The sequence below is a fragment of the Mytilinidion resinicola genome (assembly GCF_010093595.1).
Source record: "Mytilinidion resinicola strain CBS 304.34 unplaced genomic scaffold BDZ99scaffold_12, whole genome shotgun sequence".
NCBI lineage: Eukaryota > Fungi > Ascomycota > Dothideomycetes > Mytilinidiales > Mytilinidiaceae > Mytilinidion > Mytilinidion resinicola.
The window spans coordinates 293635-321098 of record NW_022985448.1 but is presented as its reverse complement, the minus strand read 5'-3'; the positions used below and the strand labels follow the sequence as shown (position 1 = coordinate 321098).

Sequence of the window (27464 nt, the reverse complement as noted above, 5' to 3'; positions counted from 1 at the left end):
TCACGGCTGCTAATGTTTTCGAGGCATTTCACCTCACGCGACTACGCTCAGCACCTTTAATGACATCGCAATTTCTAAACCAGTGGCCAATTAATTTCTTAGCAACTTGCAAATGGCCAGGAAATCATGATACAGCACTCTGTTAGCACATTAAAGCACCACAGAAAGGTGTAGGCAGACTTTTGCCATGTTAGCATATGTATATTGCGGCATTTACCCACGCATATTTTACAGCAGATGCTCATACACCGCTCAAACGCTCCACACCATGCCATGCTACCGTCTCCTATGCAACAAGGAGCTCTCACGCCTCTTGAAAATGCAATTCTATACGCCGACCAGTACAATAGTGGAGATATTCGCCCTCACTCAGCAACATCCTCCGCCTTCTCCAGCTGCTGCTCTCTCCCGATCCTCCTCCTCCTCACTGGCTCTATCCTCACAACCCTAGGCATCTCCCCCCTCTCATCTTTTGGTATCCCCAGTATCTGCCCCACGAGCCCTCCAGGCTTGGGCACGGGGCACTCCCTTCCCCTCGGCACTCTCCTCGAAGTCCCCTCGTCCTGCACCTCGGCCTCTACATCCCTCTCCCCTTCCTTCCACTTCTCCCCTAGCCCCAATGCATCCGTTCCCCCTGAACTCGTAGCCTGTATCTCTGTCCCTGGGATGACGTTCCCGTGTTCGTCGCGTTGACATCTTCGCCGCCGCCGGGGCCGATCCGGGTCTGCGGCGTCGGCACGGGCCGCGGGGACGGGGCATGGAAGGACGTGGGGCGTGGCGACGACGAGGAAGGAAATGGCGAGGGTGGTGGAGAAGAGCGACATTGTCATGCGCGAGCGTGGGTGAAGTGCCGGTGGCATGGTGGGTGGTGGAGTAGCGGGGGTTATGGGGGCGGCATTGATGGTCTGAAGATGGTGGGTAAGTGAAAGAAGAGAGCGAAGGGGGGGGGACGGGTACTTACGGTGTCAATTGGGTTGGCTAGGGGCAGATAGCAGCTTGAGGTGTGCAAGAGGAATGAGGTGGTGTTGCATTTGAGGTGGTGAGAGATCTTTGGTCTTCGCCAAGCAACTGTCGATCTCGAAGACCCCTGTCATATCAGATCGGCCGCATGCGACTTCAATCCACCGAGACCTCGCTGCTCCTTTGACAATATACACAGTGTCTTGTACCGCCCCCGGACTCCCCGTTACCGCTCAGCAGCAGCGTCATCGTGAACTGCCAGCACCGCCCTACATAGCCCTCACTCTACGTAACGCCGCCACCAATCGCCATTTCTCCAGCACGTCGCCTTTCCCCGCCACTACTCCGCGAAGCTTGCAGAAACCCGAACAACAATTGGAACGCAACGTGCCTGTGTACCTAATCGAGCCATAATATTTGACGATAGCCCTGCCAGGGCAAGAGTCTTGCGCCCGCCAAGATGAGCATCGGCGGGAGCGATCTTGACCAGTACGGACATCCGCCACCTGCAACTGAACCGCGGGCAGAAGGCTAACACGATGGTCTAGGGCAATTCTCCAACTTCGTGCATGCCGACCAATACCAGAGAGCCAAGTCCGGGAGCTCTGTTACAAGGCGAGGGAGCTGCTGATCGAGGAAGGGAACGTTGTGGGAGTGGATGCGCCCGTGACGGTGAGACCTCCGAGACACCTTCTCACAAGGCAGGGCTAATGTGCAGGTGAAATACAGATATGCGGTGATATCCATGGGCAGTTCCACGATCTCATGGAGCTGTTCCGAGTCGGCGGGGATGTTCCTGACACGAACTACCTTTTCATGGGTAACGTCGTTCCGCTCTTCATAGAGAAATCAAACTGACAGCGCACAGGTGACTTTGTGGATCGGGGCTTCTATTCTCTCGAAAGTTTCCTTCTCCTTCTTTGCCTCAAAGTGCGGTATCCAGACCGGATAACTCTCATTCGCGGAAACCATGAATCAAGACAGATTACGACAGTGTACGGCTTCTACGATGAATGCTTGCGGAAATACGGGAGCGCGAATGTTTGGAGGTACTATGCTATAGAACTTCCTCAAATTTTTGAGTTTCAAGCTAAAGGATGTTCAGATACTGCTGCGAAGTCTTCGACTACCTCGCCCTGGGCGCCCTCGTCTCCGGCGCCGCCACCACCCTCGAACCCTCCGACGCTCCCTTCGCCGACCTAAACTCCCAAGCCAGCATGCCCGGTCTAGACCAAGAAATCGAAATCGAAACCCTCAACGCCAGCGGCGAAGTCATGTTCCGCTTCGCGCGCAACAGCGAGCAATCATCGTCCGCCGCCGAACCTAGCCAAAACCCCTCCAGCTCTCCCCTCCCTACCCCCGCACGCACCGGCGCTCCGGGTACAGGCGCCTCAAGTTCCTCCTACGGCTCCATGGGCTCCTCCACCGGCGCCGTGCTCTGCGTGCACGGCGGCCTCTCCCCCCTGATCGACACCATCGACAAAATCCGCCTGCTCGACCGCAAACAAGAAGTCCCCCACGAAGGCGCCATGTGCGACCTGCTATGGTCAGACCCCGACGAGATCGACGGCTGGGGCCTCTCCCCCCGCGGCGCAGGCTTCCTCTTCGGCGCCGACATCGTCAAGTGCTTCAACTACAAGAACGACCTCTCCCTCATCGCCCGCGCCCACCAGCTCGTCATGGAGGGCTTCAAGGAGATGTTCGACAGCACGATCGTGACGGTGTGGAGCGCGCCGAACTACTGCTACCGGTGCGGGAATGTGGCGGCGATACTGGAGCTGGGCGAGGATGGGGGGAACGGCGGGTTCGTGAGCAGGGCGAATGGGGATGTGAATAGGGCACAGGTGCTTGGGGAGAAGGTGCAGGGGCGGGAGGGCCCTGGCAGGCGGTATAGGGTGTTTGATGCGGCGCCGCAGGACTCGAGGGGGATGCCGGCGAAGAAGCCGGTTGCTGACTACTTTTTGTGAGTTCAGGGGGGAATGGTGGGGTGGTATAGGTGGGGCGTTGGGTTGGATTTGGGGAGTTCACGAATACCCGTAATGCAAAAGCATTTGGACATCAGGTCGCCTCTTGACTGGTCGGCTACCAGCTAGCTGAGCTACATCTGATGGTGATGTTGAGTGAGCAAGAGTAAAACTCAAGCACTACTATATCCGGGGTACAGACTTACGGTCTAGCACTGTATGAGATGTCAGTAGAAGGGATAGTTTTTACAATTAGAAGATTTACGTGCGACAGCGTATAGTATCCTGCACAAACAGAGAAGAGCATTGACTCAACCGTAGTTAATTCTATATAGAACAATGGGTATCTTTCCACAGCCCAGCGTGACAATCTATCACCCACCGCTCACGCCCCCTCCCACTCCTCCTCGTCCTCGCTCCCTTCCTCTCCCCAATCCAGCTTCATAAGCAACCGGTCCACCCCACCAACCCTCCACGGCTCATACGCCGCCCCGCCACCCGCCCCCTCGCCGCCCACCACGCCCGTCCCAGACCCCCCACCCATCCTCTCCGCATCCACCTCCCTCAGTCGCCCCACTAGCCCCTTTAAGTCACTATCCACCCGCTTCCGCGCGCGGTCCAGCTGCAGCGCGACCTCCCGCTCTTCCTTCGCGTAGTCCGCCATCGCGTCCACGATGCCGTCGTCTTCGAGGTCGAGGTTCTGCTGCACGAGCTGCAACCGCGTGATGTACGCGACCAGCTCGTCGACGTGGATGAGGAACTCGCGCAGGGCGGTTGTGAAGAGGAAGTCGGTTAGGAGAAGGGAGTACGCGAGCGAGGCGAGGAAGGCGCGGTGGGCGGACGCAAGGGTTTCGGGGTCGTGGGGGGTAGAGGTGCCGTCTTTGGAGCTAGGTCGCTCGGTTATGGGGATGTTTATATTCCGGTTGAGACTCGCCGCGGGTGAGTATGGAGGGGTGAAGACGGCGGATCTATCCGTGGAGGAGCGAGGGCGGTCGGTTAAGGAGGAGGGTGGGCGCTGTGGTGAGCTTTCGGGCTGCAGTATCCAGTCGCGGAAGTGCTTCCAGCTCTCCTGCACGACCTCGACCTCGAAGTAGGCGCCGGCTTCGGAGAGGAAGAAGATAGCGGCACCGCAGGTGGCCCAGACCTTTCGCATTTCGCGGCCGCGGGCATCGGCTCTTTGGCGACGCTTGCGTAAGATGGCCTTGCCGGAGAGTGTTGAGCTGAATTGGGGAGCCGGGGGAGCTGGATGCTCTCTTCGGATGGAGCTTTGCCTCCATAGGTCGGCGACACGAAGGTGGCCGCGGCGTACTGATAGCAGGTAGGCGTTGATAGAGGAGTATATGTCCAGATCCGAGTTTACTATGAAGAGATCCAGTGGGGAGCGAATGTCCAAAGTCAGAGTGGTAGGTATAGAAAGCAAGAAGTCGTTGAAGACGACACTGGATATCTTGGGAGCTGACGAGGATGATTCTCGTGCTCGACCAGGTGTGCCTGGGCGATTGGCGGTAGGCTTGTGTATGCTCAAGTGCACCAGATCCATTGCGAGGTCTAACGAGTCGTCGGCATGGTCCTCCTCACCGCTCAAGCTTGATAGAACCGACCACGCTCGAGCTAAGACAGCAGTGATCTCCCCTTCTTTTAGTAAAACACCTTGCAAGCCCTGTTTGCGCTGTGAAGTTTGCCCAGGCACGGTGTGACGTGATCGAATCTTCTCATCAGCCTCCGTAATCAAAGCCACAGCAAACTCGCCCCTTCCAAGGAGGAAGAACTCTTGAAGCAGGGACAGGAGCTCGATGATCTTAGGTAAAGGGAGCAAATGCTGCAGCATGTTGCGGGATAGGGAAAGCCGAATGGCTGTAATTGCCTCTGAGAGCAGGGAGGATGAAATGGGAGTCGTGACTGGCGAGAGATGCTGAAGATGTAACGGGAGAAGCTCGAGCTCTGATGCTCTAGATGAGCGTGTAGCAGGAGCCTTTGAAGCGCTTTCGAGAGAGCGAATTTGATTGAGCGACTTTCCAACGAATAGCATGGACGCTGCTGTTTGTCGAGATACGAATTTCGGAAGGCTCTCGTTGCGTACAACGAAGTGACTTTCCTCATCGTCATCTGACCATTGGATGAAGAAATCTGAGGTTCCGAACGTCGGTAATCGGCCATAAAGCACCCAAGTCGACAATTGTCGCAGCCATGCAGTCTCCGCAACTTTGCCTAACTCTACAGCGGCCTCTTCGATATCTGGATAGCCTGTCTGAGCTTCCTGCCGGAGTTTGTCGATAATTCCGGCCCCAGAAGACATGATATCCTCTCTGATAACCCCTTTAATATTCTTCTCCGCAAGGCCAGGGCGCAGCATAAAGTTTTCGAGCGTCCATAGCCACTCCATCAACCTCGTCCATTCGTCGAACTCGCCCACAATGCCTGCTAACGGCACAATGTTATACGCTCCAACTGTACTCGCATCTCTCTTCAGGATCCTACGCTCCACGTCCAATATCTTCTGCTGGAATTTCGCGAGTTGTGAGGATGCTATTGCGGTAGCCACGGCGCGACATATCGTGGAGGGATGTATTGAGGATATTCGTGAAGCATGTTCACGAGTCTGACGATGAAGTTTGGACAGAGCTCCAATGGATGACAGAAGCTCCGCTTCAGGTGGAGAGAGGAGGGGGAAGGACTCGGTGTCTAGCCCTTTGGTGGTGTTTGGGGAATCGAAGAGCGGGGAGGGATGGCCCGAGAGGGATAGGAGGATTTCGTGGAGCATTGCGGCAGTTGTAGTTCGGTATTTACCCCTTCCTCTCTTTTTATATCTCAGAGGAAGTTCAGAATATATATGCGGGGCAGTACGCGGTGGTCGACTTACTCGTCATGTATAGGCGGATTTCGGCGCTGGAAACGCTCTTGGAAGAAAACAATCAAAACACTCAGCAGCTCAAACCGGCACATCAGCGGCGGCGCAAAGTCATGGCCAAAAAGGGCTATTGTTCCCACACAGAGTGAATTGACAAAGCAGAGGCGTGGGATTGGTGACGCTTGTCGGAAGAAGCCGCGACACGCTGACACGCGCTGATCTGCACCGGCATCGTTAGCTTCCCGAGACTGCCCTCAACACTCCGGCCCCACCAATTCACCTCTTTTCCTCCTTCAATCAATACACTGACCAAAACTATGTCTCGACGAATTTCAGCCAAAAGCAAGAGTCTCCAGCCCCGGAGGTTCCTCAGCCCTCAATTCATCTCAAGGCCCTTCAGCACTGTTCAGGATGTTGTTCCCGGTAGCTCTACCGGGCCACCGCAAGCGCCAACACCTCAACGTACCTCCGTGTTCCAAGATGCACTTCAAGCAACAATTCCTCGGACCAATTGGACTAAGGAGGAGATCTCAGAGATCTACAACACTCCATTAATGGAACTATCATATGCAGCGGTCAGACTACATTTCTTCAAGATGCCGAGAGTACCCCGGCAAGCACTATGAGCCACACATTGCCCCTTTTGTTCCATGATCTGGTACTAATTCGTACTCAAAAGGCCACTCTCCACCGCCGCTTCCACTCGCCCGCAGCAATCCAGCTCTGCACCCTGATCAACATCAAAACAGGCGGCTGCAGCGAAGACTGCTCCTACTGCGCGCAATCCTCGCGCCACAACACGGGCCTCAAAGCCACCAAAATGGTCAACGTCGAGACCGTCCTAGCCGCCGCCCGCACTGCGAAAGAGAATGGCAGTTCCCGCTTCTGCATGGGCGCCGCGTGGCGCGATATGCGCGGCCGCAAGACCAACCTCCGGAACATTACCGAGATGGTCAAGGGCGTGCGGGCGCTGGGGATGGAGGCGTGCGTGACTCTGGGGATGATTGACGCGGCGCAGGCGAAGGAGCTGAAGGAAGCGGGCTTGACGGCGTATAACCACAATGTTGATACGAGCCGCGAACATTACCCGAGCGTCATCACCACGCGCTCGTATGACGAGCGGCTGGCAACGATCGAGAATGTGCGTGAGGCTGGGATCAATGTGTGCACGGGCGGCATTTTGGGGTTGGGCGAGAAGCCGAAGGACCATGTGGGCTTGATCCATACGGTTGCGACGCTGCCCAAGCATCCGGAGTCGTTCCCCGTCAATGCTTTGGTGCCGATTAAAGGGACGCCGTTAGGAGAGAGCAAGGCTATTTCCTTTGATGCGATTGTGAGGACGATTGCAACTGCGAGGCTAGTTCTGCCTGCGACCATCATTCGGTTGGCTGCCGGCAGAAACACTATGACCGAGGAGAAGCAGATGATGTGCTTCTTTTCTGGTGGTACGTTGTTCCATAAAACAAAGCTTGTGTTGAAACGTGCTAACTTCTTTACAGCCAATGCGGTGTTCACGGGAGAAAAGATGCTGACTACCGCCTGTAACGGATGGGAAGAAGACAAGGCCATGTTTGACCGCTGGGGTCTGCGGCCGATGGAGAGCCACGAAACACTTCAAGGCCAGGAGGAGTTGAAGGAGTCAATTCCTCTTGTTACAGAGCAGAAGGAGCAGGCATTGGCCAGCGCGCCATGAGATCATGGAAACGTCTAAAAGTGATATTTCATAGCGTACATGAAGCTCCTCCTCGCGGAGTTGAGCATCTGCGCATTATTTACATAAACTACATATTTGCCAGCTTTTTATATCTAGAGAACTAGGAAAATGCTCTATGTATGCAGAATATTGACACTTTCATGCGGCTAAGCCCATCACAGCCGAGCCTTTTCCAAGGCTACAGGTAGTATATCGCCAGTAAAATCGCCCCCTTCTGTTTGTACTCTGACCCATTCATCGATCCTATCAATTAGCTTCCGAACCTCGTCAAAGGTGTTACCTGAATGGAGGCACACTCGAATTCTTGAATGACCATGAGGTACAGTTGGAGGTACCACAGCCCGCACAACAAACCCTCCATCTTGACAGTACTTGGCCAGGCTTCTTGGGTGCGGCGAGATTACTGCGAAGATTGGACTCTGCGGACATTCTGCCGGAACTCTGATCAGCGCAGCTGGGTCGTCGCTGAAGTTGTATTTGGCTGCCAGGTCTTGGAGCATGTCGAATGTTGCTTGGATGAGCCACTTCAGGTGTAGGGCCAGCTTGAATCACATGTAACATTAGGCGCCGTCTTACGAAGACAGATACTCATCGGCTAGACTTACTGGCTCTGTGCCGCCCTGCTGGAGCAAGCTGTATGAGGCTCTGATGCCAGCAAGGGAAGGGTAGGACATGAAAGTTGTGTAGATGAGAGGCCGAGCGTAATTGAGCAGGTAGTGACGGACTACCGGCGAGCAAAGTACGATTGCTGGGGGTCACTTGTTAGATGAAGTTCAAAGATTGGGTTGCAAGCGGAAGCCCTACCTCCATTACTAGAAAGAGCTTTCCCGAAAGTGTGCAGTCTTGCAAAGACCTTGTCCTCGAGGCCGAGCTCGCAAACAAGTCCCCGCCCATATGGGCCTATCACACCCGTCGAATGAGCTTCGTCAACAACGATATACCCATTCTTTCGTGGTAGCAGTTCCTCAACCACTTCCACAATGGCTTTGAGAGGCAGTAAATCACCATCCATGCTGTAGATGGCCTCAACAGCAACAAACACATTGCGCCGGCCATCTCCCACCAGCCCATCATTTTCCGTACACTCCTCAAGCACCCGCTTAAGATCGTCGACCGAGTTGTGCAGAAACGGGACACACTTCGCCGCCCGACTCAATCGCATACCCTCATGCACAGATGCATGGATGAACTCATCATGAACAATGACATCGCCGGGCTGCGGCATACACGAAAAGAAGCCGGCGTTGGCGTCGAAGCCAGAGTTGAATAGCAAGCCCGATGGCGCCCGATGGAACGCGGCTATATTTTTCTCCAGATCCTCGGCATATGCTGAGTTACCGTCAAGGAGCCGTGACCCACCACTGCCAAGCTTACACGTGGTGTTGGAGAGCTCTTTCAGGTAGGCAGTGCGGAGAGCGGGCGAGGTGGAGAGGGAGAGGAAGTCGTTGGAGGAGAAGTCAACAGAGCCGGCCGGGGAAACGAGGAGATTGCGGAGAGTGGATTGGGCGCGGCGGCGGTCTAGGGTCTGGCGGATTGTTTGCTCGATTGGCAATTGAGTTGTGGGTGTATCGTCGTCCATTTCCGTGAAATATTATAGGAGATGGCGGAAATCGACAAGGTGTTTGCACTCCCGAGAATTCGTTGAGGTGCTTGAAAGATGACAAGCACAGAAGATGACAGAACCTTTCACAATAGGAGGAGAAGATGGAACACGTCGACACACAGGCGCTCAATTCAGCTTATCATTAAGGCAAGACCGCTGAGAGTGAATTGCTCAAGAGGTGGTGTAGTGGTGTATGGTGTATGGTCCGTAGAAACACGGGATTGTGACCTGCTCCTCACGGCCCCGGTTATTCTATCCACTACAAGTTACGTCAGAAACCTTTGCACCAAATGAAGTTGCAATGCTACCTTTTTGGACCTGCTCTGATCTCTATTACAAGTATGCAATATCCAGGCGCAGCTCGCCAAAGTACGGCTGTCGAGCTCCAAAACCGCGACTTCGGGAGCAATATCTTCCCCAGGCCAAGTCCGAGTGTGTGGGGTAAATCAGGGGCTAGCGTATTACGAGCGAAACCTTCATTCGACTTCATTCGTGCCTTTTGACCACCAAACACTCATTTTCTATAGAACGAACAACTCCGGGAGCTAGGTGGATACATCTGCTGTCCAAGGCTCCTCTCACCACACCATTTGGGCAACATCTTTGTCATGTCTGCAAGAGGCGCGTTCCTTCGGCGTACAGTTCCTGCAATCCAGATCTATGGCGCGAACACCGGAGTCGGTACTATCGAACCTCTCCCATTAAACACTCTAGATTTCTGATTTTTGATAGGCAAAACTGTGGTTTCGACGTTGCTGGCAAAAGCCATGAAAACAGCTTACTGGCCGGCAAAAGATGTAGTTTATCTAAAGCCTGTGTCGACTGGCCCCGAATCCGACCGCGATGACAGGTAAGGAACATGGAGTGGCGGGCCAGGCCGCAGCGACAACGGAAGATACAATAGTAACAATCTCCAGATATGTACGTCGATACGCTGGGATCCGGACTAAAACACTTTTCCAATTTGATGATCCCGTCAGCCCTCACATTGCGGCTCGTAAGAATGGCTTTGTATGCAGTCTCGTCTTTGATCAACGCTATCAACGAAATCTAACATAACAAGGGGGCTCCGTCGGACGATCTCGTGTGCGATTCGGTTTCGAAGTTTATGCACAAGGTGGCACCAGAGAAGGGTGCGATCATAGTCGAGACAGCTGGTGGTGTGCTATCGCCAGGCCCAAGTGGGACTCCACAGGCCGACATTTTTCGACCCCTTCGACTGCCTGTTGTTCTTGTTGGAGATCATCGACTCGGAGGGATCGCAACAACACTGTCAGCTGCGGAGTCCCTCACTCTGCGGGGATACGATCTTGTTGCAGTCGTACTACCAACCGGAGACCTTGGTAACCACGATTATTTACGAACTAGCTTCCATAAGCAGTGGCGTATCCCTGTCTATGACATTCCTCTGATTTCAGACTTTGATCGGAGTGTGGTCGAGTTGCGGGTTCCACAAGGCTCAGAGAGTGTCCAACTGGATGTCAAGTTGAATGCCTATTACAAGGCAATATCTAAATCTCACATGCCTGATCTCGTTAAAAACATCTGGTCAAATCACTCCCGTTACTTGCATGATCTGGACGAAATGCCTGCAAGAGCAGCAGAGTCAATTTGGCATCCTTTCACCCAACACAAAGATCGGAATGCTGCTGAATTGCTTCCTCTTGATTCTGCCCATGGCGATTTCTTCCAGGTCTATAGGCCATCACCTAAGCCCGAGGACAAGAGCGACAGCTCGCAAGCAGTAGCGAAGGTTGTCCCTCCAGAGCCTAATAACTCCAGTCTTCAGTCGGCGTTTGATGGCTCGGCATCATGGTGGACCCAAGGGCTCGGGCATGGCAACCGGGACCTCGCGCTCGCTGCAGCCTACGCTGCTGGAAGATATGGTCACGTAATGTTTGCAGGAGCTGTACACGAACCAGCGCTGACGCTTGCCACAAGGCTGATACACCTCATGGATAGCGATAAGAAAAGTAGGCTTCGGAAGGTCTTCTTTACCGATGATGGAAGCACGGGGATCGAAGTCGGTATCAAAATGGCATTAAAGGCAGCGTCAGTGCGTTATGGATGGGACGGCTCCTCCACGGACATTGGCATCATAGGCCTCAAAGGCAGCTACCATGGCGATACTATCGGTGCAATGGATTGCTCAGAGCCGTCAACATACAACAAAAAGGTTGAGTGGTATCGTGGCCGTGGCTACTGGTTCGATTATCCACAAGTCAAAATGAAGAAAGGAAAATGGACTGTCGAAGCTCCTGCTGGTATGGAAGACGACTTTGGCTCTCTACAGCACTATGAGAGTCTACAGGAGGTCTTCGATCTTAATAACAGGGACGCCAGCGTCTATGAACGGTATATAACCGAGGTTTTGAAACGTCTAATCCAAGACGAGGGACTGAAATTCGGCGCGTTAGTTATGGAACCCGTACTTCTCGGAGCTGGTGGTATGATTATGGTGTAAGTTCACTCCTTCTTTGCTGCACCACCACAAGACTTACCAAAGATCACGCTTAGGGATCCGCTATTCCAGCAAACACTCGCCAGAGTTATCCGCACCTCTCCCATCCTCGCTTCCATGTCCGAAGACCCCCCCTCTGAGACGGACAGCGCTACTAAGAGTCCTCTCGATTGGACTGGTCTCCCAGTTGTCTTCGATGAAGTCTTCACTGGCATGTACCGACTCGGCCGCTTCAGTTCCAGCTCCTTCCTCAACACTCAAGCCGACATCTCCGTCCACGCCAAGCTGCTCACGGGCGGCTTGCTCCCCCTCTGCGTCACGCTGGCAAGCCAAAGCATATTTGACGCGTTTCTGAGCGACGAGAAATCCGACGCGCTCCTCCATGGCCATAGTTACACCGCACATGCTGTAGGCTGCCATGTTGCTAACGTCTCCATGACGAAGTTCACAGATCTCCATAGAAGTGAGAACTGGTTTCGGGCTGCCCTTGATTGGGCCCCAACTGCTGGGGCCGAAAGTGGACGGCCGTGGCAACACGCAACCCATGTATGGAGCATGTGGAGCAAGAAATTCGTCGCCGACCTATCGAATAAGGAATGCGTCGAAGGTGTTGTTGCGATCGGCTCTGTGCTCGCGATCACCCTCGTCGATGAGTCTGGCTCGGGTACGTTAACTGATTTTCCTACAACCGTCATTCCACGTTGCTGACAGGTAGCTTAGGATACAACTCCAACGCCGCAATCAAGCTGCGCGACGCGTTGCTCGAACGGGGACCATCTAATCGATTGGGCATACATTCCAGGGTTCTTGGCAATGTTTTTTACCTCATGGGAAGCTTGACTTCTACAAGTCACACCTTAAATGAGGTAGAGAGCGCAGTGGCACAGCACATTGATCCCACCACAGGATCTCACAAAACAGATGTCGATATAGGCGATGACCAATAGGGCCAGAATGTAATGGATAGACATGACTGTACATAAAAAGTGGGTAAGAATCATCACAGGCAACCACCTCAAATCTAGATGAGTGGACTTGAAAGATAGATTTGCATTGCATGATTGCATCCCACCATTGCACAGATGACTTCAGAACTTGTCCACAATACCCAATGCCTGCTTAAAGCCCTGCCCATTCGATAGAAAAGGTACGAATACCATCTTCTGCGCGGCGCCCAGAGCCCCTATCATTCAAGGCTTTAGTAGACGAATCAGCCCCGCCAATCAAGTATGCCTTCTTAACCCCAGTGCCCAATCTCCCACCACCAACAATATCCAGCAGGTCGAACTCCTCATCCCAGTCTAGCCCCGTCGCAAGGAAGTGGCTGTGGAACCGGAGCGGGTCACCCGGGTAGACGGTGTAGTTGCAACCAAATCGTAGACCTGGGGTCATGAAATAGCCTTTAGAATGGAGATATGCAAAAAGCGGATAGGTGCGCGGTACGTGCGGCAACGGAGTGGTGGGACTCATCGGCGGGGTTGGCAAAGGCGGATACGAGGTTGTGGGCGTGACAAAGAAGGGGTCTAATGCATTAGAAGCCAGTGATAATGCGGGCGAGGCTGGTCGAGGCGGAGAGTCGAACAGAGCGGTGTCCGCATCTGGCTCTGTGGGCGTGGCTGATTTACTCGACTCGAGGGCCTCTGAAGCACGTCTGGCGGCATTTTCTTGCACTTTACGCGCGAGTCCTTTCCTTTGGAGGGCCTTCTCTGACCGCTCCTCTGCCTTTTTTTGGTTGTTCAGCGCAGCGTCCATGCCTTGCTTGTCCATAGCTTGCAGGAAAGCTAGCCTGTCTTCCCTGCTCATTTCCAAGAAACCGTTTTTATGTACGTCCACATCGTGGACAATGTATGCGTGTCCTTGCTCCACTAGCAGTCGAGCCTCTTCAGGCATCAGTTCGAGGGGAATCCCAAGGAAGACATTTTGCTGCGACATGTGCGCGATGGTTCCTACGAAAACGCCGGTGATGTTGTACTCGCGCCGAGCGTAGGTGACAGCGTCGACATCGAAGATGAGGAAGCGGTTCGCGATCTGGGAGATGGGGAACGGCTCTGGCACCGAGATGTCGGCCATAGTGTTGGATGTTTGGGGTTGGTTGACTCCTAGACTTCATAGGATCAGCTGCATGTCCTAGTAGAGAGTATGTGCAGGAATAAAGGCTGTGAGACAGAGGGTTCATATACAGTTTTTAAAATGGATGTCGTCAAGGAAAATGAATTCTCAGTGGATTGACAGATATTTTTGGAATAATCATATAGTGCTCGTTGCTTGGGTGTCGTAGTGCTTGACTCACCTCTCGTTATTTACGGCGGAATGAAGTCGACCAAGAGTATCCTGTTGTTAGTGGTTTCGAGATGCATTGTTGAACAGCATCGGGCATGAGAGTCACACGGAGGAGTGAAGAGCTTGTCGTGGGGAAATTTCGAAAAGTCGCCCGGATTAAATGTGCCAAGACCCAATCAAATAGCAGCAGCCTTGACCTCACTTCTACCATTTTTATTCATGTCAGCTTCCATCCTTCACTAAAGATGAATGTTATCGTCCTTCTCACGTTCCTCTTCTTCATTCCATTGCTACTTTTCATAGTGTTTCTCGGCCTGTCCTCCTGCCTTGGCGACAACTTCCGCGCTCGTTTCTCCGGTGTCAGCGTTAACCCGCGTCTCGCATCTTTTGGTCGCAGCTATGCCAGAGGATTGGGATCCGGCGCAGGTCAAGCGGGATGGGAACAAATCGAAATGGAAGACATGCTTGGAGAAGATGAAGAGCTATGAATGTCTCACGCTTTCATAAACATCACTACATGGACAACTGAGCCAGCCAGCAAATGGCGAAAGCCAGATATCATTACACTAGAACTCGATGTCAACTTTTGTCGCCTTCCCACCCTCTGCGCCAAGCGCTCCAGCTTGTCCCTCCTGGTCTCCTTCAACAGGTGGCAAGCTGAACTTGGCGATCACGAACTTCCGCCTACTCGCCGTGAACGCAAGATCATCTCCCAGTCCTCCGCCTCCGCCTCCTCCACCTCCTTTTTCGTGGAATACTGGCAGCCGGTGGATCTTCAGCATGCCTTGTGGCCGCTCTTCCTGTGCAGTTGCGGCCCCAGAAGCAGACAGGGTGTCTGCGAGGTGTGGAAAGGGTGTTAGCTCCAGCACACCATCGCTAAGCAGCTCCATCCAGCGCACCAAACCTGACATCCTGGGGTAGAGCTCTAGCGGAAGGGTGAGGACAGCTGTGAGGCGCGTGGAATACGTGCGAAGTAGGCCCCGAAGCCCGTGTAGGAATTGGAGGACATGGGATGGTTGAGAAGCTGTTTGAGGATAGAGAGCTGGAGAGAGGAGACTCGGAACGACCAGTCGGTGGATTGTGGTTCCTGGGCCAGAGGAGAGTTGATCGCTGATACTCTGGAGGATTGATACAAACGGAGAGGGGGTCGTTGCTGGTATTGGGATGAAGTTTATCGAGGAACCCACGGGAAACGTGAGCCTCTTAGCCAGGTCAAAGGTGTGACAGAAGGTCGGCGGCTCCATTGACGACAGAGTATTCGCAGCTGCCTCTGAAGCTGGAGGTGTACGATTTGCTGGTTCTCACTTCAGCGTTAGCATACGAAAACTTGTATGAATCCATTTCGAATTTGCATATATACAAGACAAGCATCCCACACACCTCGACTCCCTTCTCGGCCTGCCCCAAACTCCCCCAACCGCTCATACCTCCATGCAATCTTCATCCTGTCCTCCCCTGGCCTCTTTTCTTTATCCGTGCTTTCCCTCCCAATGACGACCCCAGGCAGCTCCCTGCCCCAGTGCTCTCCAACGCCCACCACATGCACCTTGTGCCCCTGCACCACGCCCTCAGCGGCGTAGAGCCGCAGCAACATGCCTGCATAGTCCGTCGTTCCAGATTCCTCTAGCAAAAGCGAGCTCCCGAGTGCGAGGCCGGCATGGCCAGCCAAGATGCCGTCAAGGCTCGGCGTGCCAGTCGAAGTCGTGGGGCGGCCGTCGATGGGCGACGGACGGAGACCTGGGATTGGGTCTGGAGCGGCCGAGGATTGCGATGTTAATTCGGGACGTGAGAGGCCAACGTTGCGTTTACGGAAGGCCATACTGTGTTTCGCGTTGTGTGAAGAAGAGGATGGGTGAACGTGGGGCATCCTTAACACCAAATAACTCTCAGCCCTATGATGTGGTCAAAGCTCCTCGCTACTTTCGAGCTCTCCTTGGGCGTGTCTCATCCACCAACATCTTCATTCGTCTCTGGGAGCTTCCTGCTTCCTACGTAAGCTAGCTGAAACAGTAGTCTGCATTGAAAAGATTCGTGTCCAGAACTGTAGCTTCAACCCAGCTTGTGCCGCCGCCGCATCCATCCTTCTGACCACCAGCCTCCACTACGATCGTCACACTCCTAGCTCGGTAATCACAATGGCTCGCGAGCCCCATTGCGGCAACGAACATGACACATCTAAGCACCCTTGGGAGGCGGGGCCCTCTTCTATCCGTAGCATGGCGTCGTAGGTCGCTAGGAGACATTGAGTACACGAGGAGCTTCGCATTCTGTGCCTCAGAGGATTTGTATCATCTTCTTGCAAAGTGTCTTCTATCGCTACTTAAGAGCCATGCTCGCCTCCATCTTATTCTGTATCAAAGCCACCAATCGCTTCTCTGACTTGTTTGGGTTCTCTAATCTATCCTTCCGTCCCGTACGGTTTTTCCTTCGAACGCACTCCACCGAGCTTCGTGTTTTCATTGATTACAACCATGCGGCCCGCTACGATCCTTCTGATAGCTTCAATCAACAGTATTGCTTCTGCGACTCCCTCTCTTAGATGGCCTCGAGATGCAATGGCCGAAGCGTTTGGGCTTGTCGGCCGGAACAACTACGAGACGACAACGCCTGCGACTGAGACGCCAACGCTGTCTGCTATCACATCTTCATCCTCCCAGGGTGGAGGATACGATGCAACACAGATCTGGCCCAATCCTTCGGGGACTTCTTCTGAACTTTCACAAGCTTCCTCCCCCTCTAGTGTCTTGTCTGGCTCCGCCTCCCAGGCATCATCAGCTTCGACTTCCTCCTTAAATCTGTCGCCTTCATCGTCGACATCCTCTGGTGTGCTATTGGTCTCGTCCTCCGGCGTGGTATTGACACCATCTTCATCCTCCGTTGGTGGCGGCTACGGTGCACCAGAAAGTTCGTCCCAAATTGTGAAGACTTCCGCTTCTACTTCAAAGGCGTCTCCATCCCTACTTTCGTCATCGAAGTCCTCTAGTGCGCTTTCAACTCCGTCTTTGCCCGCATCACCCACCTCCGTAGCCTTTATCGTGATATCAACACCGTCTTCGTCCTCAGTTGGGGGAGGTTACACTGGATCAGCGAGCTCTCCCCAAACCTCCGAGGCTTCCTCGCTCCTCGTTGTGTCTTCGGCATCATTTAGTGCGGCTTTGGCCCATTCCTCGCACGCATCATCTAGCGCATCAGCCTCATTATCTTCATCCACCCAAGGCGCAGATTACATTATATCAGAGAGATGGTCTCAAACTGCAACCACTTCTTCCTATACACCGACGACTTCTCCGCTTTTCATACCTTCCACTTCCTCTAGTGTGCTATTAGCCCCCTCCTCTCTCGCGTCACCAATCTTAGCGTCGACTTCATTTTCCAGCGTGCTATCACTCTCGTCTCCCCAGGCATCCTCTACTTCGGTATCCTCTAGCGTGGTATCGGCTCCCTCTTATACTCCCCAAGCTTCCTCGCATACACCACAGGCTTTTTTATATACTTCACAGGACTCTTCCCATTTGAGCCCAACCTCATCTTACGCTATAGAAACGGGGCTTTACCCAACGGGACTTGGATTTTCCTCGACAGGAACCGGAATTCCTACTGGGACTGGATACCCAGGAGAAATCGAAACACTGGCCACATATACTACGACAACAGTCTGCCCTATCACCACAATGTCGGGCGCAGTAGCTATTACCACTATTGTTACCAAAATTTTCACGATCACTTCATGCAAAAACGGGTGTAATTATCATTATCCTACCACTCTACCGCCTCCTCCACCCTCTGGAGAATCAACTATCGTTGCCACTATGGTGCCCACATCTTTATGGAAATTTAGTGCAACCTCCACTCCTGTCGGATCCTCAAGCGGCATTATCATTTATTCGACAGGCATGTCTTCTTGGCTCGAAGCCTCCGTCTACACCTCATACATTACCAACTGGTTGTCGATGAGTGAATATATACCGACTGCTACCGACGTCGATTACTTTCCCAAAATAAAGCCCGTATCTAGCGCTATTACTTCCCTCGGTGGTTATAAAACATCAAAGGTTGAGCTGCCACCAGCAAGTACGGCTGAACTTCAATCCTCGCATACCCATGGGCCTTATTTTGGTTATCCTGAACCATCCGCTACTAGTAGTTCGCTGGCAGATAGCACGCCGCCACCAGAAAGTATAAAAGTCCCTCTACAGTCCTTTCATACCGATAAGAATAATTCTGGCGCCCTTTTATCCCCTGAAACTACCAACCCTATTGTCGGCTATACACCAGTTGCTGGGCTGCCGCTAGACAGCGCTCCTACTCTCTCCGTCGCCTCATGCCTAGCTCAGACGACCACCATCACCGTCACCGTAGGCCCTGAAGCGCCGCTTGCAACCACTGTTACCATCACTGCCGATAAAGTATGCCCGTCCACCAATTGCCCGACCTTCCCGGTGACTGAAGGCACAACTACTTTCTTTGCACCCCCAGTTTCCAGCTCTGGCACCGCGTACTCGGCCGTAACGCCCAAATCATACAAACAGGAGTCCCCGTACCACACCGGACCTTCATCCTTCTCGGCGTCTCACAAGCACCCGAATACAGTTATCAAAAACCCTAACCTCTCGTCTGCGACCAATACTCCTGTCAAGCCGATCAGTACCAAGCACTACTAAGCACATACTTAGCATGGTGGAATTGAGCCTTAAGCTTGATTTCTTTCATGATGCTTGAGATTTAGTTTGGGGCCAAGAATCACCACAAAAAGGAACGTACACATGGGAGGGGAGTTTATGGGATCTATTTCTGATTGAGACTCAGCAGTAGTGATATCAGAAGGTATACACCAGCTCGTCTCATTGAAGTTTTAATATACGTGTTTACTGCATTTCCTTTCCTTGTTTCGTAGACATAAATAAAAGACCGTGATGGTTTACTACAATTTTGGGCGTCTCTAGACCAAGAGTCTCCACATATTTTGAAATGCATTTCTTCAGAATACGTCTCCAACAGAGTCAGGGGTTTGAAACAATGAGTGGCAAGCACTTCAAACGAGTCTGGCTGTGGAATGGATTAATCCTCCCAGGGAAAGTCCTGTGCCTCGCAGTACCGCCACGTTCGAGAGTACGTCATTCCGTGCCATTCATTGACCGACCGCTTCAAAACGTGAGTAGCTAAATATAGATCTGAGCGCCATGTCCTATTCACCTAACAAAAAAAGAGGTTGTTCTCAAATTCCAAAGCAAAATGTATTGGTGCTTGTGATTGGTGGCTGAGGATCGCGCTAGCGTGGGCAGCTTCAACGACCTCGACGCGATCTGCTCGCCATTCACCAGCTTTGTGGTCTTTCACTTATGTGCTCTGACACCCAAACCCTCCACCGCACATCAACTGCGCCGACGATAAAAGGCTGCCCGCCCTTCTGCAAATCCAGTTCTCTAGACTACGCCCCTTACCCGCAAGACCGCCAACCTCACATCCTACCACACCACCTAAACCCTCCACTTTCAACCGCACCACCCTCTGTATTGCTATTGGAAAGCTCTCCAAATATTCAGCATGTCGACAATGACGCCGCGGCGGTCGTACTCCACGCGCGCTATGCGCAAGGACGAGCAATTCACTCGAAGCTTGGAATCGCCTCTCCGACTAGAATCAAGCGCGCGCAAATACTTCGAACCCCTCCAGACCATGGCAGATCGCGTCGGAAAGGATGTCGAGATATTCGCCGAGAAGCTAGATCAATGGTACACCGCTAGCCACGACCTGCCTCCGCTCGAGAAATACAATGAGACTCTGAACATGCTTTCGAAGTTCCAGAAGCATGCGGAAAAGAAAGTGGAAGAGTTGGGGAAGAGAGAGGCTGCCGCAAATCGAGGAGACCTTGCGAAAGACGTTCGGAGACGGATACATAGCATGGCCAACACCCCTCGGGGTAGTCTGGGTCCTGGAGGTGACGACGGATCGGTAAAATCCATGTCCACAAACTTAGGCACGTCGCCCAAGCTACAGGAATTGCGGCATTGGCAGAATGAGGCCGCTTCCTGGAACCTCCTTCGAATTATGATCGACTTGTACCACCCTCCGCCTGGATATAACGCCCTAGCAGACAACCAGAAACGTCTGTCTGAGGTAGAGGCCGAGTATGGTGACCGCCCTGATCTGGAAATCTGGAAGCGGTTCCTCGTGGAGGACGCGGCGGCCATGGAGAAATCAAAGATACTAAAATGGCTAGAAGAGTCAGCCGACAGTAACGAGAGCGACATCGAGTCGATAAAGGAGCAATTGGGGACCGAATCAGGGAAAGACATCAGCAATTGGACGAATGGATGGCTAGACACTAAGTCTAAGATCAAGGCTGAGAAGCGCCGGCGTCTAATTGGTCATCCTTTGCATCCGGATGAAGTCTCAATCAAGTCTGCTGACGGGACTCAAATTCTAGTCACCCATCTCGATCCTGACGCGCCCTCTAGGCAAGGACGAGCTCTAGTAAAGTCGGATGATTACTATGAGAGGGCTATGTGGATGACTTGCTACGAAATGCTCCGACGCGGGAAGCCCTGGGAAGAGATCTGCGAATGGTGTCAAGACCACAACGAGTCTTGGCGGGGAGTTAGTATGGGCTTGACCAACGGCAGCGCAGGAGACGCCCCAACATGCCTGACCGGACCCTATCTCGGGAGCCTTTGGCGTCGTACATGCTACGCGCTCGCTCAAGGAAGCGATATTCGTTACGAGCGTGCTGTATACGGGCTGCTCAGTGGCGATCTGAAATCTGTTGAAGAAGTCTGCCGGACCTGGGACGACCATCTCTACGCCCGCTACAATGCACTGCTCCTCTCGCAATTTGACGCATACCTTCAGGCCAATTATCCCGACAAGCTCCCCCCGAGCTTGATTCGCAAATTTTCCACTTTCGACGCCGTATCTTTCCACGGAGACTGGTCGACGTCCAACCGTCGAGTGGTCGAGCTGCTAGAAGCGCAAAAGAGCACAAAATCGCATGCAATGACGCCCACGAAGCTTATACAAGGCAGTCTAATTGCTAGGAACTTCATCTATCTCGCCAGGAGAGTCGGCTGTGCGTTGGTAGCGAAGCACAACGCCAGGGATTTCGAACTGCATCCTGAGTACGAGCTGCCTAAGTTTGAAACTTCACATGAGGACTACTACGCAGTAGTCCAGGACACTGATAACCTGCGTATCGTTGTTCACATACTTCTGATATTCAAAGCACTTGGAGCACACATCCCGAGTGATGCATACGAGCAGATGGTCGACAACACCATCGTTAGATACATCATACTCCTCAAGGAAGCCCGACGCTTCAAGGTCATTCCTACCTACGCAGCCCAGCTGGCGGAGAACCGACAAGTCCGCGTCCTCGCCTCCGTCTTGCCCTCCCTTAACAATTTCCACGAGCAGGGTGAAATGTGTAAGCTCATGGAGATTATTGGCATAGACACCATGGACGTCGTGGCCACTTGCTATATCGTTGCTGGGGAGGAAAGCAAACTCATGGACGAGTCGAAGTACATCAAACGATATAACATGCTAGAAGTACCGACTTCCGAAGAATATCTCTGGCCTGGTCATCGGACCAAACAGGACTTCCTCGACTGCAACGTCGCAACTCCCGAGATGGATGTCATTGACAGTCTAGAGTGGTTCCTGCACGTGAAAATGAATATGACGGCGACTTTCCTATCCCTGAGCGACGCTATGAAGATGTTCCTCCGTAAGTTCCCCTCACCCTTTTCCTTCAGCTCCACCAACCTAACCTTGCCCCAGTCAACGGCCGCGTCGGCGCAGCGATCGAACTCTGCAAACGCCTCCCCGCCCACCGCGTCTCCCAAATGAAGACGAAACCCTACTTCGGCAGCGCCCTCAACTTCACCGACTCTGAAGGCGACGCAGAGCGAGCAGCGCTCGAGCGCATCGCGTTCCCGGTCGGCATCTCCCACCCCGACGACCCGGATCTCACCTTCGGCGGCTTCGTCCGCTACCAGTTCGACCGCTGGGCCGAAGACGCGCGCACCTACATCGACCTCTGCACGCTTGTGACGGCGATCAAGGCGCTCAGCGAGTGGCGCGAGCAGGAGGACGTCTTCATCCGCGCGAAAGAAGAGAACAAGAAGGTGCCCACGAAGCGCATCAAGGAGCAGATGGAGGGTATCCAGCATGCGGTCGAGCCGCTGCTGCAAGGGTGTTTGACCACGAGCAGTGATGGTATGCCCCCCACCCCTCCCCTCACTTTCGAAATTACAGGCTTGCTAACACAAAACCGCAGACGAAGAAGCCTCCCAGCTCGAGCTCATCCGCCACATCTACCTCCCCGACGTTATCTTGGCGTATAACAGCACCCTCCTCGCCAGCGCGCACTTCGTCTCGCGCGAGTGGGCGACCAAGTCGATGGAGCTCGCAGCGGCGATCGCGGACGAGGCCAATGCAGAGCTGGCGGATGCGTTTGTGCAGACGGGGCGTATGGAGGAGCTAGTGACGGCGTTTGCGGTGACGAGTAAGGCGATGGTGCGGCTCGGGGAGCGGGCGCCGAAGAGCGGCAGCAAGAAGAGGGGGTGGATGGGGGAGAGTACCCGGATTTGGGATTTGAATGTGAGGAATTAGGGGTGGGTAGGAGCCGTGGGGGGGTGAGCGGATCGGATGGTAGATTAGCGTAAGCGTGGGAGCGGCATTAGACTTGGCAGTTCAAAATTCTGAGATTTTGCTTCATAGATCGGATTGATTGGATGAATGCATCGTGTTTGTCTGTCTGGCTGTGTTGTCTAGGTACGTGCGGAAGCATTGCTGTTGTACATTTTGCGGACCTCTTTCTCGCTCGTTTTTGCTATCCAATCATGACGTATATAAATAAGGGAAAATTGCATCGTGGAAGTGCTGGAACCACTTGTAGCGATAGTCGATCAACAGAAAGGAAACCACAATGGGGAACCACCAGAACGCCCTTCCCCATTTTCCCAGATCATCCCCAACCATATCTAAACGCCGTGTTTCCCAAGTCCCTATATTGCAGAAAAAAAACGAAATCTGTATATGCAGAAGACGATAGATGAAGAAGATAGATGGAAGAAAATGCAAAATGAATGCCATATTTGCAACGCTATCAACGCTAGAAGGCACAAACACAAAACGAGGAAACGCGCGGCAAACGAAGAACGAGAAATAACTTCGAGCTACGCTAAGAACGCTTAGTTTGTACTGCGGTAATCATGCTGTGATGATAATGAAAGCTGTGACGGGTTGCAATGGTGGATACTGTATATCCAACAAGTGATGTGATGTTGATTCCCCCAGGGAAGCGGGGATATCATTTAATCCAAGAGAAGAGCATCTAGAAGTCCACACTCCATCTCGTGCGCGGATCCCGCGATGGGGCCCTCGAGTGGCTCTCGTCGTCCTGCCACTCTCTGCTCTGCCCGAAGCCGTTGTCGACCCATGTGATGTCCTCTTGGCCGACGAGGAGGGTTTCTTCGTCGCGGTCAACTTCGGGCAATTTGATCCGCGCTTCCACTAGGGGAGCAGAGACATAGCGGGAGTTGAGTAGGGCTCGCGGCGAGACCAGGTCCTGCAGAATATTGAGGGAAGAGAGGTCCGAGGCGGCCAGTGGTGGACGTGGTCTGGTCACGCGGAGAGAGCCAGAGGACTTATCGGTTTGGCTAGGGGAGGAGACGGCCTTAGATAAGAGGTTCTTAGACGGTGGGGATGCATCTCCGCTTGAGACTACCGTGGAGAGTTTCTGTCTGCTGCTGCGGACGCGGACAACTTTCAGGCTAGGCTGGGAAGTCAATTGAGGGGTGGAGTCTCTGGAGGGGTAAACAATTGTGTCGCTTGACTCTGTAGAGGAATCGGCTGGCTTTTCGGGGCTTGGATCACGTCGCTTTCGGCGAGATGGAGTCGCTGACGGTGGAGCAGCCCTGGGTGCTTTGGGATCCCGGTCGTGACCTTGGCCTTGTGCGTTGCTGTACGAGCTACCCCTCGACAGGGGCGGCATTTCTGGAGTCTCACCCCTGTCGAGCTTCGCCTTCAACTGCTTGGTGCTCACTTGACGTTGCAGGTTCACCTCCACACGACTGCTGGCGCCGCTTCCACTTCGGCTCCTGTTCGTGGCCCGCTCTTTCCCATTCATGACACTGGCTCTCGGAGGAGGTTGAAGCATCCATTTGTTGTCTGCGGGGTGCGGCGATGGCAAACTCACAATTGGAGGGTGCAGGTCGTTTATTGGTGGGGCGCGAGGGTGATAGTAGCTCTCTCCGGAGGACTTCGCGGTGCGTGCTGTCGGTGGTCGAGTGATGCCCGAAAGACCAACAGAGGAACCAGCCTGCATAACAGCTTCTCCAAGGCCCCATAGCTCTTCGTCTTCTCTCTGATAGCGCCGCCTGTTCCAATTGTCCCCGCGCAACGTGTCTCCTGAAACTCGCACAGGCTTCCCATCGGAGGAGCCAATATCCAAGCTACTTCCTCCGTTGCTCGCGACGGTGCTGTGTGTGTCGGCAGTTGTTATGCCCCTCTGGCTGCTGGTGTTGGTCTTGCGGCCAGCTCTTCGCGGTGGTCCCGGTCCCATGAATATCTCTTCAGCCCAGAAGGGGTTGGTGGCCGAGGGCTCTGGATGGCGGTACAATTCGGGCTGCTCCATCTCAAGCTTGTTCTTCTCCTTCCTGTCGTGCTTGGCCTGTTTCCGGCGGCGCGAGCGGTACATGTAGCCGGAACATGGCGCGCAGGACAGGTAGTGGAAGATGGCCGACTGGATGCCGCGCGAGAGGGACATGGCTTGGGGGTATGCAATGTCTCTGGCAATGTTCTGGGAGGATGCTCGCACGCGCCGGGGTGGTATATGCGGGGCGGTGGGGATGAATTGGCTCGATATGCGAGTATGCGTTGTTGAGCTGCCTCTTGCGGTGAGGGTGCTTGTCGAGGATTCAGCGAGGTCTATAGCGTTGGTCCGGCCGCGGCATGGCGACAGAGAACCCAATTGACGGCGGGCTCAGCAGGCGCGGTCGGGTCGGATGGGGAGGAGTCCTGGGTGGTGGTGGAGGAGGGATGAAGGCGTGGTGCACTGGTGGTCGAGGGATGAGGCGGGAGGGGCCGATGACGAGTGCGCACTTGCAGTTCCAGGAAACGAGGCTGTGAGGCCGCGCTTGGGGCGAAAGCTTGGTATCAGTGGGCATCAGTTCCGGGTCCAAGGCGGTGGTCAGCTGTCAGAGTGTCAGGGTGGTCCAACGGCACTGGGGAGCGTGGGAGCTTTGGCACAGAGACTGGCGGGCAGCGTCGCGCAGGAGAGGCACCAGGGCGCGTGCTGCTGCATATGAAGGCTCTGTCGGCGGCTCCAGCAAGCTCAGGAGAGGCGTAACTAGACGGATGCGGCCGTCTGCTCGTACTGCGCCGCTTGGCATCCCAGCTGCGCCCTGAGGCCATCGTCGGTTGCCTCGCCAGGTGGAGACGGGGGAGATTGCAGGTGCGGGACAGAGACTCTGCCGCACACGGACGAGTCACGGCGACTGTGGCAGTGCGGTGCTCCTCCACGCCCCTTCACATCTGCCTGGGTACCGAGTGTATCCATCGAATATTGCCTCTATCACCACGCCGTTCCAAGGACGAGAACGCTCCAGCTCCGCGTCCCTCTGTGGCGCAGAACGCGCACAGCAATGCCAGCTCAATCTGACGTCGGTCGCGACAGGCCATTCCATTCCTGCGGTTTCAGCCCGTTTTGTACCTCTGGCCAATGAACCTATTTCCTCCATAGCTCCTTGTGGCCCAATGACCTATCGTCTAAAGCAAACACCATTATCCTGGTCTGGCTCTCCAGCCCGACCACCATCATATTACATGGAGGCCTTTATGTACAGCACTGCTATCCGTAACGGTGCGCTGGCCACTCATCTAATTCTCCGAGCCAGCCGTGTTACAGCATTACGACAGAAGTCTATACCTGTCGTGGCTACTTCCTTCTCCGATATGTGCTGTCAGAAACGCCCGCATTTCTATAAGAACTCCTCGCTATCGTATTAGGTACATCATCGCATTCTTTCGGCTCTTGAAGGCAGCTTCGGTACTATCACCATAGACTTTCCTGAAAGACAGCAGTGACAGCATAGCTTCAGCCTAAGTCACGCGAGTAACACGTGGCTCCGAGCACCAACATCCTACGGATACAGAGCTTCGTGAATTCTTGTCGGCTTTTCCACTAGCCTAGATTGTCACATAGAGCAGCATTCTTGTAACAATACCCATTCACTCCTTCGTACCTTCCCTACCACTCCACTCTCCTCGCACCACCTACCCTCTCGTGCCTCCACCATTCTAGACCCGAGACATGTGCAAACAACGCTGGTTTGCCTACAGAGGCTGCGCCCACCAGAACCCCGCCAGCCCCATCGAGCCCTGCGGATCACCAGCATACCAGGAGGATGTGATTATGGCCCAAGAACACACGTGGGATGTAGACCTGCAAATTAAGGACGGTAAATGCCCCCATTGCACCATGGGCGTGTTTGGCTGGGAAGACGAGGCCATGAACTGCTTCTCCCTGGAAGCCGCTCGTCTCGCAATGACTGCCGGACTAGACTCAGCAATCAACGCCAGTGGCTCACTGTCTCCTCCAAACTTCGACTTTCCAATACCAGAATTTGGTGCGCTCAATCTTGATCCTCCTACGCCTCTGGAATCTCCTCCTGGAACTCCTCTAGGGCAGGGGCTAGGGCCGTTTGGCTTTGCGCTTCCGCATCCTGGCTCTCCTGTGGCTGCTCCACTACCTCCACCGGTGATATCCGCCACTCCTTTGTTCCAGCTGCACGGGCCACCAGGAATGGTCATGCCGACTCCATTTGCACTACCTCCAGGTACGGTTCTGCCTCCGCTAGGACCAGGTGCGGTTTATGGGCCCCCAGGCTTCATGGCGGGGCCTTTGCCACCAGGCGTGTTCCTGGGGCCTCCACCTGGCATGATTTTCAACAGTCCTCCGCCAGGATTGATCAAGGACCCGATCACGTACACTTACATAGTCCCGCCGAAGCCTTGATATCAAGAATGTGCCAACGACGTGGGGCTTGCTGTACCGCGAGAGCGATGGGAGGGTTTGTGTATCTATGCGCCAGAGTTAGGGGTAATATGTCCTATCACTTGTAGGGGTAATCCAATGGAATGGAGTTAAAGATGGTAAGGGTAATGCCCCAGTTGTAGTCTTTTCCCGAGGCGGCAAGTGCAGTTCTGGATTTGGCATTGGAAGGTAGGAGGAGGCCCCAGAGGTCTCGAGGAGGCAGAAATAGTGTGAGAAACAAGGGAGCGACGGACACACATGAATTGCAGAATAGACTAGAATGCCAGCAATACCGTTGCTTCTCAAGATAGTTACCACGTGTCTGTGTCATATCGCAACCGATTGTACTCGATGCATTGTAACAACGGGAACTCGGCAGGAGAACGATGCTCTCTCTTGACTTAAGGCCCAACTGAAAGGTAGCCCATCACGTTCAATTCTAGAAAGCATTTTAAAAATAAAAACAGCGATGAAATGGTAGCATTCGGACCATTGACAGAAACAGGAGAGATTGGCAGAGAAGATGACCAATCAAGTGCAGAGCCCTAGATTTCTTAAGAGAGTATGACTGCTTGGAACCAATACATGCAGCATAGGG

At 53.7% G+C, this 27464-nt stretch overlaps 13 protein-coding genes across 13 annotated transcripts; 6 read left to right on the top strand and 7 right to left on the bottom strand.

The window, feature by feature from the left end:
- Positions 1 to 5: 5 nt before the first annotated feature.
- Positions 6 to 357, bottom strand: BDZ99DRAFT_49546 (uncharacterized protein). The gene has a single exon (XM_033723374.1). It carries the CDS (start codon positions 273 to 275, stop codon positions 99 to 101), a length of 177 nt encoding a protein of 58 aa, XP_033575188.1. The 5' UTR covers positions 276 to 357; the 3' UTR covers positions 6 to 98.
- Positions 33 to 1066, bottom strand: BDZ99DRAFT_49558 (uncharacterized protein). Its single transcript, XM_033723382.1, has 2 exons — positions 962 to 1066; positions 33 to 905 (listed from the first exon to the last, which is right to left on the bottom strand). The coding sequence occupies exon 2, from the start codon at positions 858 to 860 to the stop codon at positions 366 to 368; it is 495 nt and encodes a 164-aa protein (XP_033575187.1). The 5' UTR covers positions 861 to 905; positions 962 to 1066; the 3' UTR covers positions 33 to 365.
- A 64-nt stretch (positions 1067 to 1130) lies between these two features.
- BDZ99DRAFT_509552 (Metallo-dependent phosphatase) lies at positions 1131 to 3268 on the top strand. Its single transcript, XM_033724416.1, has 5 exons — positions 1131 to 1449; positions 1509 to 1632; positions 1690 to 1780; positions 1829 to 2009; positions 2066 to 3268. The coding sequence occupies exons 1-5, from the start codon at positions 1421 to 1423 to the stop codon at positions 2925 to 2927; spliced, it is 1287 nt and encodes a 428-aa protein (XP_033575186.1). The 5' UTR covers positions 1131 to 1420; the 3' UTR covers positions 2928 to 3268.
- A 41-nt stretch (positions 3269 to 3309) lies between these two features.
- BDZ99DRAFT_534172 (uncharacterized protein) lies at positions 3310 to 5879 on the bottom strand (the record flags this gene model as incomplete). Its single annotated transcript, XM_033726533.1, has 2 exons — positions 5785 to 5879; positions 3310 to 5731 (listed from the first exon to the last, which is right to left on the bottom strand). The coding sequence occupies exons 1-2, from the start codon at positions 5865 to 5867 to the stop codon at positions 3310 to 3312; spliced, it is 2505 nt and encodes an 834-aa protein (XP_033575185.1). The 5' UTR covers positions 5868 to 5879.
- Positions 5880 to 6041: 162 nt separating this feature from the next.
- BDZ99DRAFT_464115 (putative biotin synthase) lies at positions 6042 to 7648 on the top strand. Its single transcript, XM_033720235.1, has 3 exons — positions 6042 to 6347; positions 6452 to 7217; positions 7272 to 7648. The coding sequence occupies exons 1-3, from the start codon at positions 6090 to 6092 to the stop codon at positions 7463 to 7465; spliced, it is 1218 nt and encodes a 405-aa protein (XP_033575184.1). The 5' UTR covers positions 6042 to 6089; the 3' UTR covers positions 7466 to 7648.
- On the bottom strand, positions 7554 to 9210 carry BDZ99DRAFT_49483 (PLP-dependent transferase). The gene is made up of 3 exons (XM_033723334.1): positions 8291 to 9210; positions 8092 to 8234; positions 7554 to 8028 (listed from the first exon to the last, which is right to left on the bottom strand). The coding sequence occupies exons 1-3, from the start codon at positions 9063 to 9065 to the stop codon at positions 7642 to 7644; spliced, it is 1305 nt and encodes a 434-aa protein (XP_033575183.1). The 5' UTR covers positions 9066 to 9210; the 3' UTR covers positions 7554 to 7641.
- Positions 9211 to 9585: 375 nt separating this feature from the next.
- On the top strand, positions 9586 to 12808 carry BDZ99DRAFT_445467 (PLP-dependent transferase). The gene is made up of 6 exons (XM_033717931.1): positions 9586 to 9770; positions 9822 to 9939; positions 10007 to 10100; positions 10153 to 11549; positions 11607 to 12214; positions 12271 to 12808. The coding sequence occupies exons 1-6, from the start codon at positions 9698 to 9700 to the stop codon at positions 12495 to 12497; spliced, it is 2517 nt and encodes an 838-aa protein (XP_033575182.1). The 5' UTR covers positions 9586 to 9697; the 3' UTR covers positions 12498 to 12808.
- On the bottom strand, positions 12670 to 15649 carry BDZ99DRAFT_509546 (PAXNEB-domain-containing protein; the record flags this gene model as incomplete). The annotated part of the gene is made up of 3 exons (XM_033724415.1): positions 12670 to 13646; positions 14432 to 15124; positions 15211 to 15649. The coding sequence occupies 3 exons, from the start codon at positions 15647 to 15649 to the stop codon at positions 12670 to 12672; spliced, it is 2109 nt and encodes a 702-aa protein (XP_033575181.1).
- A 771-nt stretch (positions 15650 to 16420) lies between these two features.
- BDZ99DRAFT_521784 (uncharacterized protein) lies at positions 16421 to 16800 on the bottom strand (the record flags this gene model as incomplete). Its single annotated transcript, XM_033725659.1, has 2 exons — positions 16421 to 16717; positions 16792 to 16800. The coding sequence occupies 2 exons, from the start codon at positions 16798 to 16800 to the stop codon at positions 16421 to 16423; spliced, it is 306 nt and encodes a 101-aa protein (XP_033575180.1).
- A 701-nt stretch (positions 16801 to 17501) lies between these two features.
- Positions 17502 to 18768, top strand: BDZ99DRAFT_572110 (uncharacterized protein; the record flags this gene model as incomplete). Its single annotated transcript, XM_033728169.1, has 1 exon — positions 17502 to 18768. The coding sequence occupies one exon, from the start codon at positions 17502 to 17504 to the stop codon at positions 18489 to 18491; it is 990 nt and encodes a 329-aa protein (XP_033575179.1). The 3' UTR covers positions 18492 to 18768.
- A 598-nt stretch (positions 18769 to 19366) lies between these two features.
- Positions 19367 to 22803, top strand: BDZ99DRAFT_464109 (uncharacterized protein). The gene is made up of 3 exons (XM_033720234.1): positions 19367 to 21553; positions 21607 to 22044; positions 22106 to 22803. Exons 1-3 carry the CDS (start codon positions 19375 to 19377, stop codon positions 22438 to 22440), a joined length of 2952 nt encoding a protein of 983 aa, XP_033575178.1. The 5' UTR covers positions 19367 to 19374; the 3' UTR covers positions 22441 to 22803.
- A 361-nt stretch (positions 22804 to 23164) lies between these two features.
- On the bottom strand, positions 23165 to 25245 carry BDZ99DRAFT_521781 (uncharacterized protein; the record flags this gene model as incomplete). Its single annotated transcript, XM_033725658.1, has 3 exons — positions 23165 to 24737; positions 24799 to 25025; positions 25081 to 25245. The coding sequence occupies 3 exons, from the start codon at positions 25243 to 25245 to the stop codon at positions 23165 to 23167; spliced, it is 1965 nt and encodes a 654-aa protein (XP_033575177.1).
- A 454-nt stretch (positions 25246 to 25699) lies between these two features.
- On the top strand, positions 25700 to 27229 carry BDZ99DRAFT_464106 (uncharacterized protein). Its single transcript, XM_033720233.1, has one exon. The coding sequence runs from the start codon at positions 26144 to 26146 to the stop codon at positions 26846 to 26848; it is 705 nt and encodes a 234-aa protein (XP_033575176.1). The 5' UTR covers positions 25700 to 26143; the 3' UTR covers positions 26849 to 27229.
- The last annotated feature ends 235 nt before the right edge of the window (positions 27230 to 27464 follow it).